The sequence below is a fragment of the Lytechinus variegatus genome, chromosome 3 (genome assembly GCF_018143015.1).
Source record: "Lytechinus variegatus isolate NC3 chromosome 3, Lvar_3.0, whole genome shotgun sequence".
Taxonomy (NCBI): domain Eukaryota; kingdom Metazoa; phylum Echinodermata; class Echinoidea; order Temnopleuroida; family Toxopneustidae; genus Lytechinus; species Lytechinus variegatus.
The window spans coordinates 60846855-60862342 of NC_054742.1; the positions used below are offsets into that span (position 1 = coordinate 60846855).

Here is a 15488-nt window from a genome sequence, read left to right on the forward strand (position 1 = left end):
TCTTTTAAGAAAAAAAAACTAATAAATAAAATTAGACACTTTTAAAATTATTAATTATAATTTATTTTATTTCGAATGAATTTTTTATACAATGAAAATTAATAGTTCCTTAACAATTCAATTTATTTATTTACAATTTTATCCTTGATAATTCCTTGACGTAACCTATTTCTCTCCGTGCTCATATGTACACGTGTATATCAGCTGTTCGAAATATCATCTGAGCATTGTTGTGTATCGCATGCATAACGCCTGGCGTGGACTTCGTTTATTGGTTGATTAATATCTCTCATTTTATTTTGAAGAGCCATAACTGGCTCATCGATTTTCTTATGACTTCAAAGAACGGATTTCAGACGGTGGATCTATCAAATAGTGACCCGAAAGAGTCGGATTTGAATCAGAAAATAGAGAGGCCAATCGGTAGTCGTCAAAACGAGCGTATTTTTCTAGCACAAAACAAGGAAGAAGGCGGCGATATGCCCCAGCCGGGAGAATCAACGGGCAAGCTTTTGCTTTGTTTTCTTGGTGTATTTGTATGCTACTTCTACTTTGGAATTCTTCAAGAAAAGATGTAAGTTTCTTGCATGCACGGGTGGATCCAGTATTTTCCAAAGGGGGGGGGCATATTTCTGGTTTAATTTTTACATGAGAAATTTAGGCCTTAAAAAAAGGCAGTGTATACAGCCACACGCGTGTGTCTTTACCATCCAGCCACACGCGTGTGGTTATATCCAGAACACCTATCTGTGGATACCGCCACACGCCGCCAGTAATAACAGTAAAACACGTGTGTAGGTCTGACCGTCTATATCACGATCAAAATAACCTCATTTCTTCATTAAATTCTTACATTCTGAACCCCTTTGATATCCTTAGATCATTTCAATTTCATTCTCACCGTCTTCTCTCCTTGCTTTTCTTGTCTTGTTACAAACGGTCGTCTGTTTAACAGCAAATTCTCTTTTTCTACTTGTGTCGATTCTGGCTTCCTTCGCGGTACGGTGGCAGACCCATACAGCGTTAGCGCAGCGCAGTAGACATACACAGTTTGGGTTATGTTTACGTTTGGTACGAATAATTTTCGTACCAAGCGTTAAGCATGCACGAATCCCGAGTTTCGTACGTACGCACGTACACGCACATAGCCTAGAGTCAGTAGAGAATCGACACAAGTAGAAAAAGTGTGGAAATTTGCTATTTAACAGGCGGCCTTTTGTAACGACAAGAAAAGCAAGGAAAGAAGACGGTGAGAATGAAATTGAAACGATTTAAAGAAATCAGAGTGGTTTAGAATGTAAGAATTTAATGAAGAAATGAGGTTATTTTGATCGTGATATAGACGGTCAGACCTACATACGCGTTTTACTGTTATTACTGGCGGCGTGTGGCGGTATCCACAAATAGGTGTTCTGGATATAACCACACGCGTGTGGCTGGATGGTAAAGACACACGCGTGTGGCTGTATACACTGCCTTAAAAAAATGCCTCTCAGATCTCAAAGTTTCAGTAGAGGCGCATAGTCTTGACTTGAGCCTGTTGCGTTGTGAACTCCATGATGATGTTTTTTTTATATTTAGACATATATTTCTTCATCATGGAGTCTTGAACCCCTGACCATATATGTATAAGACTAAGAGACACATGTACACAAAGATGGATTTGCCTAGGAAATCCATAGAGGGTGAAATTGTAGGGTCAAATTTTATTTATCTATGAACCTTCAGAGTTCAGGCGCCTAATGCATAAAGGGATAGAAATTATTTCACTATAATTATAAATGGTAAAAATGAGACGCTTCTTACCAGACTGATCTCCTGTAGATCCCTCGATCCATTTGTCAACAAAGCATATTAAGACAATAGGCCTAACTCTTGAACCGCTTTGTTATGACGTACATCCGGTTAGCGACGCCGTTTTGAAGAACAATTTATAGATAAAAATTATTATTTCACACATACTTAAATTCAATACGTGATTATAAATAATTAGTTGCATGTAATAATTATTTATAATCACATATTAAATCTAAGTATTTGTGAAATAATATTTTTTAGCTATAAATTGTTTATTTATTATTATAATTTATTGCTTATTTATAATCACGTATTAAATTTAAGTATTTGTGAAATTGTAATTTTTAGCTATAAATTGTTCTCTAGTCTTTCAATAAGAGCGACGTGGGTTCAAATCCCAGTCATCATGTGTTATTGTAATTTGTTATTATAGGTTAATTTTTTAGCTTTATCATGTTGTTGGCCCACAATCTAAAGTCTGTTGATCATATGTTGATTAAAAGATGATGCAAGCCTTTGCAAGTTTTTCATGTCGGCATGCAAATGAAATTATTCAATTTTGTCTGACATACTGTACATGTAATTGTGTTTCTATCCATGTCGCTATCCTAACTGTTCATGTGTCCAAAAAGAATTTCAGTTGTTCTAACTTTGATGTATACAACATATTTTTTTAACCCAGGTTTTTAACCTTTACTTCATTAAAATCCTGCTATGTTGTGTACGTATGCTAAACGGTTGTTTTATATTTGTTTGTTTTCTTACAGAACAAAGGGCTCGTATGGCGAAAATGAAAAATTCAACTACTTCTTATGTCTTCTTTTCTTGCCATGTGTTTTCAATGCCATCTATGCTAAAGCAGGTTTGTAGAATAGATTAGATGGTACTTAAGGCTGAAAATAATCACACTGAAATAAGAGTGGGATGAAAATGAGTAAAAGTAAAGGTGAATTAGTTCTATAATTGAAATGAATAAGTACGGTAACGAATGAGCTGTTGATGCCATCTCCACACTTTTTCAATTCAAATTTTCTGCTCCCATATCTATTACAAAAAAGTGGATTGACTTCTACTTCCATGGGTAAGATCGTCATTGTTGTAAGTAACGATGGAGATATTTTTTTCTTGCACTGTTTCAAAGTTTGTTGAACTTTGTTCTATACTTTGTGTGTTAAAATTTAAAAGAAGGCTGCCCCCGACAGATCTGATGTTACACCTGTGACCTGCCCACTCCTTATATATTTTTGATGACAAGCATACAACTGTTTTCCAGATTAATGGAAAACTTTAATAATATGCTCACTTTTCATCTAAGTTTGATACAAAGTTTGTAGTTTTCGCTTCATGATTTTAATAGTATGATAATAATAATGATACTAATTGGATTAATAAATATTGGGTTGATACAAAGCCTTGTTGATGGCAAGTTAAGATTAATTATATAAATCATTTTTCTTCATTTTATCCCTTTTCTTCCCTTTACTGTAAGTACAAAGTACATGTAGTATTGTGCAGCTGTTTTCGTCTCAATAAACCTGGCCTTGTTTGACTCGCTGTGACTTGCTTAGCAAGTCTCAAATGATTGTCATTCATGACAGGATGTTCCAGATTAAAGATTGTGATCATGGACTTGTCTGAGTTAATGAGTAGATGCATCATATACAATTGAATACTAACAGGGGGGATAAGGCTGAGGTACCGGTATACAGTGATTTTTAATGGATACCTGTCCTTGAGATTTGAGAGGTTCCCATTATTTAGTTCAACCCAACAGAGGTACATATCTAGGTGGATTAATCCACCTCTGTGCTATGGGTAGTATGTACATTGAAGTGTCTCCTTAATATTGTTTTTGCAGTATATTCAGTTTAATATTGAGGGAGAAATATTTAGGCCTACTGAAAAATTATAAAATACATGTAATTCAATTAAGCTTGTCATTAATCTCTGGAATGGCAATGTATAATGAAAACTACAAATTACTGTTTGAAAATATATATTCAGATTAATATGAAAATGGGTATTTGTCAACCATTTAGGAGCTACATGCCCACCAGATTAGTTTAAAATACACATTTAAGAAGAATTTAAAAAGATAGTGACTTCAATGTTATGTATATGTAGCTTGATCATGGAACAAAAGGTTAAAAGTGGCTGAAGTACATGTACGAACTCAGAAATATTTCTTAGTCATAAGTTCTACTATAGGCAATAAAGCAAAACACCCACACATCTTGAAACAAAAAAGCACTTAAGAATATATAATTTTGTTATATTTAAAAATTTACTTACAATGATTCAAGGAGCTTACATGTACACACACAAATATGACTGACAGATACCTCCTCAGGAGTATTGTTATCTGTTAATGTAAATTTTCCATTATGTTCCATAAAAAGAAGGGGTTAAATCACCAATTGTGAGTTTTTTCACTTGTTCTTGCCAACTTTTTTGGGGGAATAGTTTATTATCATTGCTTTGTTGTTTGTTGTACTTGCAGTTCTTTACTTCACAAGTGAAGGGTCCGATCCCACATCACACAACCTGTATGCAGCCTGTTCTGTGACCTACCTTGGGGCCATGGTAGCCAGTAATATGGCCCTTCGTTACGTCAGCTATCCATTCCAGGTCCTAGGAAAGTCATGTAAACCAATTCCAGGTAATTAATAGAATTAGCCAAGAATCGTGTTAACACACAGCAGTGAAGGCCATTGCTTTTGGTGTCTATCTTTAACTGCATTTACTGCCCTAAAAAAAAACCCTCATACTAACTGGTTCTAAGGCAATTTTGCCTTGAAATTTTCTTTGCCCTCATGACGTCTTTGGTGTGTGGGCTCACTTGACTGGAATTAATATAATTATACAGATGCCGGCAATGTTGATTTTTATTTTAGTGGTTTTATTTTTAAGGGACTAAAGAGGGTTTGATTTTTTTTTCTTTAAAAAGAGGAGAAATTATTGTTTAAACGATAGGAACGTGAAGATTCTTATGTTTCCTTGTTCCAATAGATTTTCGCTATTTGTAATATCACATTTTTCCTCTGATAATCTACAGAGTTCATGCATTTATCTTTGTAGAAATTTAGAAACTAAAGGAGCAAACTTTGCAGGCACAATGTGAACAGTAAGAAACACTTCAAATATCGTACATGTACGAGCTGAAAATTAAATTTGCAATCTTGATAAGTAGTTGAAGGATCAGAATAGTACATACATTTTCACAAAGACTCATCAGATGCAAATGATTCAATGGTCACTACAAACTTGGAATGTTAGATGATAGTCCGGAAATAATGATTATACTTCATACTTAGGTCTTGGTAGCACCTAATAACTCTCTATAAGCACTCTACAATAATTGCAGCATATTTACTCTGGCATTGTCTTAGCTACTTTGTAACGAGCTCTAGCATTTCAAGAAATAAATTCCTGCCAGGTAATCATTGAGTGCAGCACATTGTGGATCACTTTCCTTCTGAAGGAAATTGCGCCGTGTCTGGGATTTGAACCCACGACCTTCTGTTTCCAAGTTCGAAGACCAATCCACTGGACCACAATACTCCACATTGTATAACTCTCAATAAGGCAATTCTGACTTGTTGGACGTTTTATCTGACAAGTTCCATTTATCCGACAGTTACCATAGAGAGGGTGCTTCTAAGCCAATCAAGAATCAAGGAAAGATGTCAGATCTGACAACTTGTCAGACAAAAATGTTAATGAAACCCTCCCCAGCTTTCCATTTTACCCAAATTTTGCCCCTTTTTTCCTTGACAGTCATGATTCTGGGTGTGCTTCTTGCCAGAAAATCCTACCCATGGATGAAATACCTTTGTGTGCTCCTGATAGTCTGTGGTGTTGCCACATTTGTCTACAAAGATAAGGGCACCAGCAAAAACAGTGACCACATCTTGGGTATTGGAGAAATTCTAGTGGTGAGTATAATGGAAAATCTGTCAGGCTTGTGTCTGAAGAGCAAAGGCACAAAAACATGAAATGTGAAGACAATAGAAGGTGTCTTGAGGAGAGCCATGGTACAAAAAATTGTGGAGTTGAAATCTAATTTAATAGGAATTACAGATGCAAGCTCATGGAAAGGTATTTTATTGATAGCTAAAACAACATTCTTTTTTTAATTTTGCAATAGGCTTCATCTTATTTGATGAATGACATAGGAGCTTAACCCTATTAGGTACTAATTTGAGGATTTCAATGTCTTTTATATTTTTATTTTAGCATTTTTGTCTCACCTGCGAAGCAAAGTGAGACTATAGGCGCCGCTTTTCCGACGGCGGCGGCGGCGGCGTCAACATCAAATCTTAACCTGAGGTTAAGTTTTTGAAATGACGTCATAACTTAGAAAGTATATGGACCTAGTTAATAAAACTTGGCCATAAGGTTAATCAAGTATTACTGAACATCCTATTAGAGTTTCATGTCACATGACCAAGGTCAAAGGTCATTTAGGGTCAATGAACTTAGACCATGTTGGAGGAATCAACATCGAAATCTTAACCTGAGGTTAAGTTTTTGTCTCACCTGCGAAGCAAAGTGAGACTATAGGCGCCGCTTTTCCGACGGCGGCGGCGGCGGCGTCAACATCAAATCTTAACCTGAGGTTAAGTTTTTGAAATGACGTCATAACTTAGAAAGTATATGGACCTAGTTAATAAAACTTGGCCATAAGGTTAATCAAGTATTACTGAACATCCTATTAGAGTTTCATGTCACATGACCAAGGTCAAAGGTCATTTAGGGTCAATGAACTTAGACCATGTTGGAGGAATCAACATCGAAATCTTAACCTGAGGTTAAGTTTTTGAAATGTCATCATAACTTAGAAAATATATGGACCTAGTTAATAAAACTTGGCCATAAGGTTAATCAAGTATTACTGAACATCCTATTAGAGTTTCATGTCACATGACCAAGGTCAAAGGTCATTTAGGGTCGATGAACTTAGACCATGTTGGAGGAATCAACATCGAAATCTTAACCTGAGGTTAAGTTTTTGAAATGTCATCATAACTTAGAAAATATATGGACCTAGTTCATGAAACTTGGACATAAGGTTAATAAAGTATCACTGAACATCCTGCATGAGTTTCACGTCACATGACCAAGGTCAAAGGTCATTTAGGGTCAATGAACTTTGGCCGAATTGGGGATATCTGTTGAATTCCCATCATAACTTTGAAAGTTTATGGATCTGATTCATGAAACTTGGACATAATAGTAATCAAGCATCGCTGAACATTTTGTGCAAGTTTCAGGTCTCATGATTAAGGTCAAAGGTCATTTAGGGTCAATGAACTTTGGCCGAACCGGGGGTATCTGTTGAATTACCATCATAACTTTGAAAGTTTATTGGTCTAGTTCATTAAACTTGGACATTAGAGTAATTAAGTATCACTGAACATCCTGTGCGCGTTTCAGGTCACATGACCAACGTCAAAGGTCAATGAACTTTGGCCGAATTGGGTGTATCTGTTGAATTACCATCATAACTTTGAAAGTTTATGGATCTGATTCATGAAACTTGTACATAAGAGTAATCAAGTATCACTGAACATCCTGTGCGAGTTTCAGGTCACATGATCAAGGTCAAAGGTCATGTAAGGTCAATGAACTTTGGCCATGTTGGGTTTTTTGTTGAATAACCATCATATCTCTGTAAGTTTATTGGTCTAGTTCATAAAAAGTGGACATAAGAGTAACCATGTATCACTGAACATCTTGTGCGAGTTAGAGTAGTATTCAAAGTCAGCACTGCTGCTATATTGAACTGCGTGATGCAGGTGAGACGGCCAGAGGCATTCCACTTGTTGAAATGTCATCATAACTTAGAAAATATATGGACCTAGTTCATGAAACTTGGACATAAGGTTAATCAAGTATCACTTAACATCCTGCATGAGTTTCACGTCACATGACCAAGGTCAAAGGTCATTTAGGGTCAATGAACTTTGGCCGAATTGGGGATATCTGTTGAATTCCCATCATAACTTTGAAAGTTTATGGATCTGATTCATGAAACTTGGACATAATAGTACTCAAGCATCACTGAAAATTTTTTGCAGGTTTAAGGTCTCATGATTAAGGTCAAAGGTCATTTAGGGTCAATGAACTTTGGCCGAATCGGGGGTATCTGTTGAATTACCATCATAACTTTGAAAGTTTATTGGTCTAGTTCATTAAACTTGGACATTAGAGTAATCAAGTATCACTGAACATCCTGTGCGCGTTTCAGGTCACATGACCAACGTCAAAGGTCAATGAACTTTGGCCGAATTGGGTGTATCTGTTGAATTACCATCATAACTTTGAAAGTTTATGGATCTGATTCATGAAACTTGTACATAAGAGTAATCAAGTATCACTGAACATCCTGTTCGAGTTTCAGGTCACATGATCAAGGTCAAAGGTCATGTAAGGTCAATGAACTTTGGCCATGTTGGGGTTTTTTGTTTGATAACCATCATATCTCTGTAAGTTTATTGGTCTAGTTCATAAAAAAGGGAAATAAGAGTAACCATGTATCACTGAACATCTTGTGCGAGTTAGAGTAGTATTCAAAGTGAGCACTGCTGCTATATTGAATCGCGTGATGCAGGTGAGACGGCCAGAGGCATTCCACTTGTTAATTTTTATACTAAATCAGCAGAGCGTGATGAAATGCATTTATAGCCCTAGTTTGGTAGGAATTGGTCCTATATGGCTCTATGAATACTTACATAGCCCTGTTGAAATCAGTATAAATTGACATGGTTCTAACCTGAACAGTTATATACCTGGCCAATACAGAAATGTTAATTGACAAACTACAGATTCATATTGTTATAGCTGCCATAAATTGTTTTCATCATACTTTCTAAAATGTTATTAAAGTGCACAACATGATAATTGATGTCATACTTGGTACTCTATATAGCCTAGTTTAATTTTTAAAAAATGAAATTGCTTAACAGATGGGGGATATTGTTTTTAAAATTTATGATTTGTCTTTTTTATACATTTTGTTTAATATTTGTTATGCAATGTCAAATGGCCAGGCATATACAAACATTTTTTTTATTTATATATTTGTTAAAAAAAGTTAAAAAAACAGTGAAGCCCATTCAACAATATGTAGGTCTCCCATGGGGCCCTGTGAAGATGTACATAGCATAGCATTATTCAATTCATTTCATACATGTATAGGCATTATATATAATATAAGTACAAGTGAAGGGATCTTTAAAGCTAAAGTGGCAAGTAAAAACATAAAATTAACAACAAAAATGATAACAAAGCAAGTGATGTGAGATTATTAAGACATGTATTAATACAATTAGCCAAGATCCGTGAAATTTAAGGAAATGAGCTTGAGTTGTGAGTCGAACAAGAATATCAGACTAGAGGGCCGAAATATTAGTTATAAGAGTACAATCTGAAAAGAGGATCACCTATGGGTCATGAGTAGGTAATGAAGTTTAAATGATGTAATTCTAATTTGAGATCTTATTTCAGTTGGCAGGTTGTTATGTATGGAAGGACCATCATACATGTAGTATCAGGCCTGATAGTATAATGTATAATGAATGAGAACTAGGTCGCCTCTAGCAGATTGTCTGGTATTGATTGGTCGAAATTCACTGAGTTGTAGAAAAAACTTGCCAAAGTAGTCAGCTGAAAAATTGTGAATACATTTATACATGAAGACACATCTGAAATATTTAACATGCTGATTAAATGGTAACCATTTTAACTCAGTAAACATATCTTGAGGAGTGTACATGTTAATATTGAGACTAAGTCTGGTAGCCTGTTTTTTGAAGTTTAATGATTTTTTTTGTCAGCATTTGTTAACGGTTTCCCCTGAATATCTAGTAGTCAATTTGCAATACGAGAAGTCAATTTGCGATGGTATTAATTTTAAAGTGTCATTGTCTACGAATGGACAGATTCTTTTTAACATTGCTAGACCCGCAAATACTTTTTTGCAAACAGAATTAACATGATCATTCCACAGAAGTTACCGGTCAATAACTACTCCGAGACATTTTATACTGGAGCAAAGCTCAGTAATTCACATAAGTTAAAGAGACATCTTCAACTCTAAAATAATTGATTCTGGGTTTACTTCCAATAAGGATGAATTAAGTTTTCTCTACATTTAATCCTAATTTATTATTAACTATCCAATGATGGATGTTATTTATGTCTTCCTGTAAGATGTAGATTGTCTGCTATTTCTAAAGAATTGCAATGTAGTGTAGGATTTTTGTTGCTATAAATTCATTCTTTATGATTCTCCTTCACATTTTGTATTGACATGCAGATGGTGTCTTTAACATTTGACGGACTGACAGGAGCTATTCAAGAGAAAATGAGAGGCCGGTTTAAGACTCAGTCACATCACATGATGTTTAGCATGAATGCATGGTCAATTTTATACCTTGGCATAGGTGAGTAGGCAATTGATAACACTGGATGGGTTTTTCATAAAGCTGTTAATTTACAAGCAACCTTACAAAGGACCATTTCAGACCTGCCAACCAGTACGTTTTGGCGTATCTAGTAAGTTTTTGCAACCAAACTACGGCGGTACATTTTTTCTTTTTAAAAATATGTTTTTTTTTATTTATGTCTCTATTTCATAAAACTTACACAAATATGGTTATTAGACCAATGTAATTTCAGGTAACTTGTTTTATTTTCAATCATTTTGTTAAAACCTGGGTGAGATATACACATGTTTCAATTATTTTTTTTATCATCTGCAAGAGCAGTGCACATTTTAGCTTGCATGCAGCTTGAGTTCCGCTATGAGCAAGTGTGCCACGCATTTTATTATGAAATACACTTTTGGGGGGAAAAATACAGTTTTTTAATCACAGAATACAGTTTTTTTTTTCATTCCCAGAGGTTGACAGGTCTGCCCTTTTTCAGGAAGGAAGCCAATTCAAATCTAATGTGTATCGCTTAAAGCAAAGAAAGGATCGCTAGTCATTCGTAAGGTTATTGTACAATGTACCTTAAAAACACCCACCTGGGGCCTGTTTATAAAGAGTTACAACTATGGAACCTTGATTGTGATTAGCTGCCGGGTACTTGATACCATCTTAGTTGCCACAATGGCAAACATGTACAATTTGTAACTCTTTATGAAACATGTCACTTATTTCCATTGCACAAAAAGTTACTCTCATAGTAATTGTGACATCCAAATTGTATCCATCATGAATCTTCTTGTTGGCTGTTGAGCATTGTTGCCACGGTAGTTTCCATTGGATGGAACTAGAGTTACCATAATACATGTAATAATAATAATAATAATATTCCGCATTTATATAGCGCTTAAAGGTCAAGTCCACCTCAGAAAAATGTTGATTTGAATCAGTAGAGAAAAATCAGACAAGTACAATGCTGAAAATTTCATCAAAATGGGATGTAAAATAAGAAAGTTATGACATTTCAAAGTTCCGCTTATTTTCAACAAAATGGTTATTTGAACGAGCCAGTTACATCCAAATGAGAGAGTTGATGATGTCACCCACTCATTATTTCTTTTGTTTTTTATTGTTTGAATTCTACAATATTTCAATTTTAACGAATTTGACGATTAGGACCTCCTTGCCTGAAGCACAAAATGTTAAAATAATGGAATTCCACATGTTCTGGGAGGAATGAAACTTCATTTCACATGACAATGACGAGAAAATAAGAATATTTCATATAATAAAATACAAAAGAAATAGTGAGTGATGTCATCAACTCTCTCATTTGGATATAACTGGCTCGTTCATATAACTATTTTGTTGAAAATAAGCGAAACTTTAAAATGCCATAACTTTCTTATTTTACATCCGATTTTGATGAAATTTTCAGTGTTATGCTTGTTGAATTTTTCTTTTTATTCAAATCAAGTTTTTGTTGGGGTGGACTTGTCCTTTAATACATGTACATCGGAACAACGTCTCTAAGCGCTTTACAGACATATTATTACCCCGGTCATCGGATCCTTGCATGCCCGCATACAATGTATGCACCTTCTCTACTCCCTGGGGAGCATTCCAACTAGAGTTCCAAGACTCAATTGCTAGGCGTACTACATATAGGCTTTCACTTCCTACCGGGTACCCATTTAACACCTGGGTGGAGAGTGGCAAAGTGTGGATTAACGCCTTGCCAAAGGACGCTAGGCCATGGTGGGATTCGAACACACGACCCTCTGATTACAAGGCGAGAGTCAGAACCGCTACACCATGACGTTTTTATGCAATAGGACCAGGGCTGAATAGGACCATGATGGTGTATCGTAAAACTGCCCATACACTAAAGCATACATTGAATTGGCAAACAACTAAATAATATTCTGGTGCTTGATGTACCTCCCCCCTCCCCCTCTAAAGCCCTGGGAGTTTCTTATTAAAGTTTGGAGCAACTTTTCTGTCACCCTAGGTAAAATTTGACAAATGATTTGCAAGAAAAGCTTTCCGACCACATTATTGAATTATTCAAGGCATTTAATAGGGAGAAGGTCTTTCTATCACATTAACTATAGCTGATGTATGCCCATATGCTCAATTTATTCATTCACTAAGCTCTTTTCTTTATCGATTTTCCTTGTTTAGCTATCTTTGTAACTGGAGAAGTATTTGAATTTATACCATTTGTGCTGCGTCACCCTTCTGTGCTGCCTAATATTGTTCTTTTTGGATTAGCTAGTGCCATAGGACAGGTAAGATAGCTTCTATATTCAAATAACAACCTAAGTCAAAGTCTTTTAATTGTGTCTTACCTTAGATTTCTTTGGATCTTTATTGCATATTCTTAAATTTCTTTATTATCACTACTGTTGAAACTCTTCAGATTATGTTTGTTTGGCTATTTATAATACCCAAGATGTATTCTTGATAATGATATCAAAACTAGAAAATGCCAAAATGCAATTTCTCCGCTTGTATGTGAAAAATTTGGATATGATACTTTGTCCTCATGTTTGACCACATTCTAGAAGACACTTCTGGAAAGCTGTTTCAGTCTGAACATGTAAAGTTACCTCCTTAGAATGAAATGGAAACCATCAAAATCTTGGTACAGCTGGAATTATGTCACAGAATGTAAAGGGCTGGGACCAGGATTTATTACTTCAAAAGGGACCCTATTTTATAAAGTATTGTGATTGATCCAATCATTCTCAATTATGAAAAGCAATTATTACCATAATTATTTATCTAGGTGTATTGCTGTCCATTGTGAGCAGGATAGTATTTCATTTTCAAGATAGTTTGATAGTATCAGATTTTACCTGATTTACTGATCTTTCAGTAGTGGGAGAGTTGGTGCTTTGGATAGTTAGCTATCAAATTACCTTTACCAGAAAGCATTATCTCTTAAAATAATTATCTCTATATTATTTTCATGGACTTCAGACAATATGAGACTGAGTAAATTCATGCAAATTTTCCTTTTGCTCCCACTAATCCACACAACCTTTGAGTATACAACCTGATTGATCCTCATTCATTTCTTTGTTTTGACAGCATTTTATATTCATGACGGTGGCCACCTTTGGCCCTCTCACCTGCTCCATCATCACAACAACGAGAAAGTTTTTCACCATCCTCGGTTCCGTCATCTTCTTTTCCAACCCGATGTCCTCCAGACAGTGGATAGGTGTCGCCCTTGTATTCACCGGCCTTGGTCTCGACAGTGTCTTCGGCAAGAGCAGAGCCAAACCAAAGAATTGAAGTGACTGGTCGCGATATCTTGTTACGGACATTTTCACGAGCTTCACTTTGATTGCAAAGTATGGTGTGTTCCCACAAAGATAGCAAGATCAAAGAACAGCAATGCATGAATTGTGACCGTGAAGCAGGGATTCATGAATGTGTGCATGAGATTGCTAAGCACTGTATCATGTATAACCTACTTTGGGAATGAAGGACTGTATCTCTAAATTAAAAAATTTGAGGAGAGCTCAGAAAAACACTATTCAAGAGTTATGATTAAAGTGTCAACTTCTTTTGCCTAGAAATAGTTCTCTACATGAAGGAGGACAGTATGAGGTTGCAGCCATAGCTGTAATTCTAAAATACAGCCTTTTCTGAGCTATTATTATATATTTTTTTTTTCGAGGTACAAGACTTTAAGATCCCACTGACGATATGGGATAGGCTAAGGTATAAGCATGAGAAAGATAATTTAGGGTTATGAATAAATGCATCAAATATCAGAGTCTTACACCGATAATGTCATCAGGCATAGTCAATAGGTGACATTGATTTTTCTTAATAGACCTTATGCATATGACGTCATGCAGCCTGAACAACCAAAATGCACCCTCAGAGGACAAGCAAGGTTCTTAGAGGATGTTCATAAATACACAAATTGTGTAATTTTGATCATGTTCACACTTGAGCGATCTTATGTAAAGGGTGCGTTGCCAAGGTTATTGTTGGTCCTATGATGTGGTGTCGTGATTGTTTATTAAAGGGGAAGTTCACCCTGACAAAAAGTTTATTGTAAAAATAGCAGAAAAATTATTAAAAATACTGCCAAAGGTTTGAGAAAAATTCATCAAATAATTAAAAAGTTATTAGAATTTTAGTTATTTGATTTGTGACGTCATATGCGAGCAGCATTCCTACATAGCGAATGGTAAAAAATCAATGAAATGTCATTTTCTCAGAAAATTGAAAATAGTTTTCACTGTACCTTTTGTATATCAATAGACAAATCATTTCACACCCGATCATGAATAGGAAACAAAACTAAGTCATCAGGAACCATACAAAATTTGAAATTCATGCATTTTATATTACATAACACATGAAGGCAGCTGCTCGTTTATGACGTCACAAATCCAAAACTTTGAACTCTAATAACTTTCTTACTCTTTAACGGATTTTCCTCAAACCTTCACCAATATTTTTTACTATTTTTTCTGCTATTTTTACAACAAAGTTTTCTTCAGGGTGAACTTTAAGCTGCTGATGATGTCAGTACATAAGGTCACATGACACAATTGATAGCAATTTACTGTACAATTGATGTGTATGTTTGATTGCACATAAAGATTAGTGTTACTAAGCACAAATATTAGCCCCTATGATCAAGCACTAAGCTTTGTGTAACAGCCACTGGGGAGTATTCCATGGAATATTTATTCTGTTTCTTTTACCAACAACTGTTACAAGCGGCAGAAATCTTTTATCTGATTGGCTGAAAGCAAGTGAAGTATTGAAAATATCTGACAAGGTGCTTCTTGAAATACGCCCTTTGAACCTGTCTTTCCAAACTGTCTTTTGATGAGACAATCAATCCATAGAAAATTTTATTACGGAATGTTCAAGCCTATGTTATGTCTGATTTTGTGAAAAGTGCCCCTGTCATCTTAGATAAAGCCAAAACTGTATGAGTGGAATACTGAATATATTTATTTTATGGAGCTATGTATTTGTACAGATACTTTTATATTCACATTAGCATAAAAATGATTGCCTTTTACTTGTCTTGTGAAACTTGTTCACATATACCTCAACAGGGCCAGTAAATGATAATGTTAATACTGTAGATTTGGAGAGTGCACACACTGTCAAAGGATGCTCACGGCGCTAGCCCAGCATCAGTTCTCTTGTCTATACATAAACTAGTTCGAAACTACAAATTCTAAACATAAACCTTTAATTATGTGATGCAAAAGG

At 35.4% G+C, this 15488-nt stretch overlaps 1 protein-coding gene across 1 annotated transcript; it reads left to right on the forward strand.

Moving 5' to 3' along the window:
- The first annotated feature begins 219 nt into the window (after positions 1-219).
- LOC121411552 (solute carrier family 35 member B1-like) lies at positions 220-14029 on the forward strand. Its single transcript, XM_041604345.1, has 7 exons — positions 220-574; positions 2565-2659; positions 4298-4456; positions 5575-5732; positions 10118-10244; positions 12414-12520; positions 13326-14029. The coding sequence occupies exons 1-7, from the start codon at positions 333-335 to the stop codon at positions 13530-13532; spliced, it is 1095 nt and encodes a 364-aa protein (XP_041460279.1). The 5' UTR covers positions 220-332; the 3' UTR covers positions 13533-14029.
- The last annotated feature ends 1459 nt before the right edge of the window (positions 14030-15488 follow it).

Excerpts from the sequence above, each read along its gene's own strand:
- LOC121411552 (XM_041604345.1), top strand. The coding sequence starts at position 333 with ATGACTTCAAAGAACGGATTTCAGACGGTGGATCTATCAAATAGTGAC. Across the intron at positions 575-2,564 it reads GGAATTCTTCAAGAAAAGAT|AACAAAGGGCTCGTATGGCG; the intron begins GTAAGTTTCTTG and ends GTTTTCTTACAG. Across the intron at positions 4,457-5,574 it reads GTCATGTAAACCAATTCCAG|TCATGATTCTGGGTGTGCTT; the intron begins GTAATTAATAGA and ends TTTCCTTGACAG.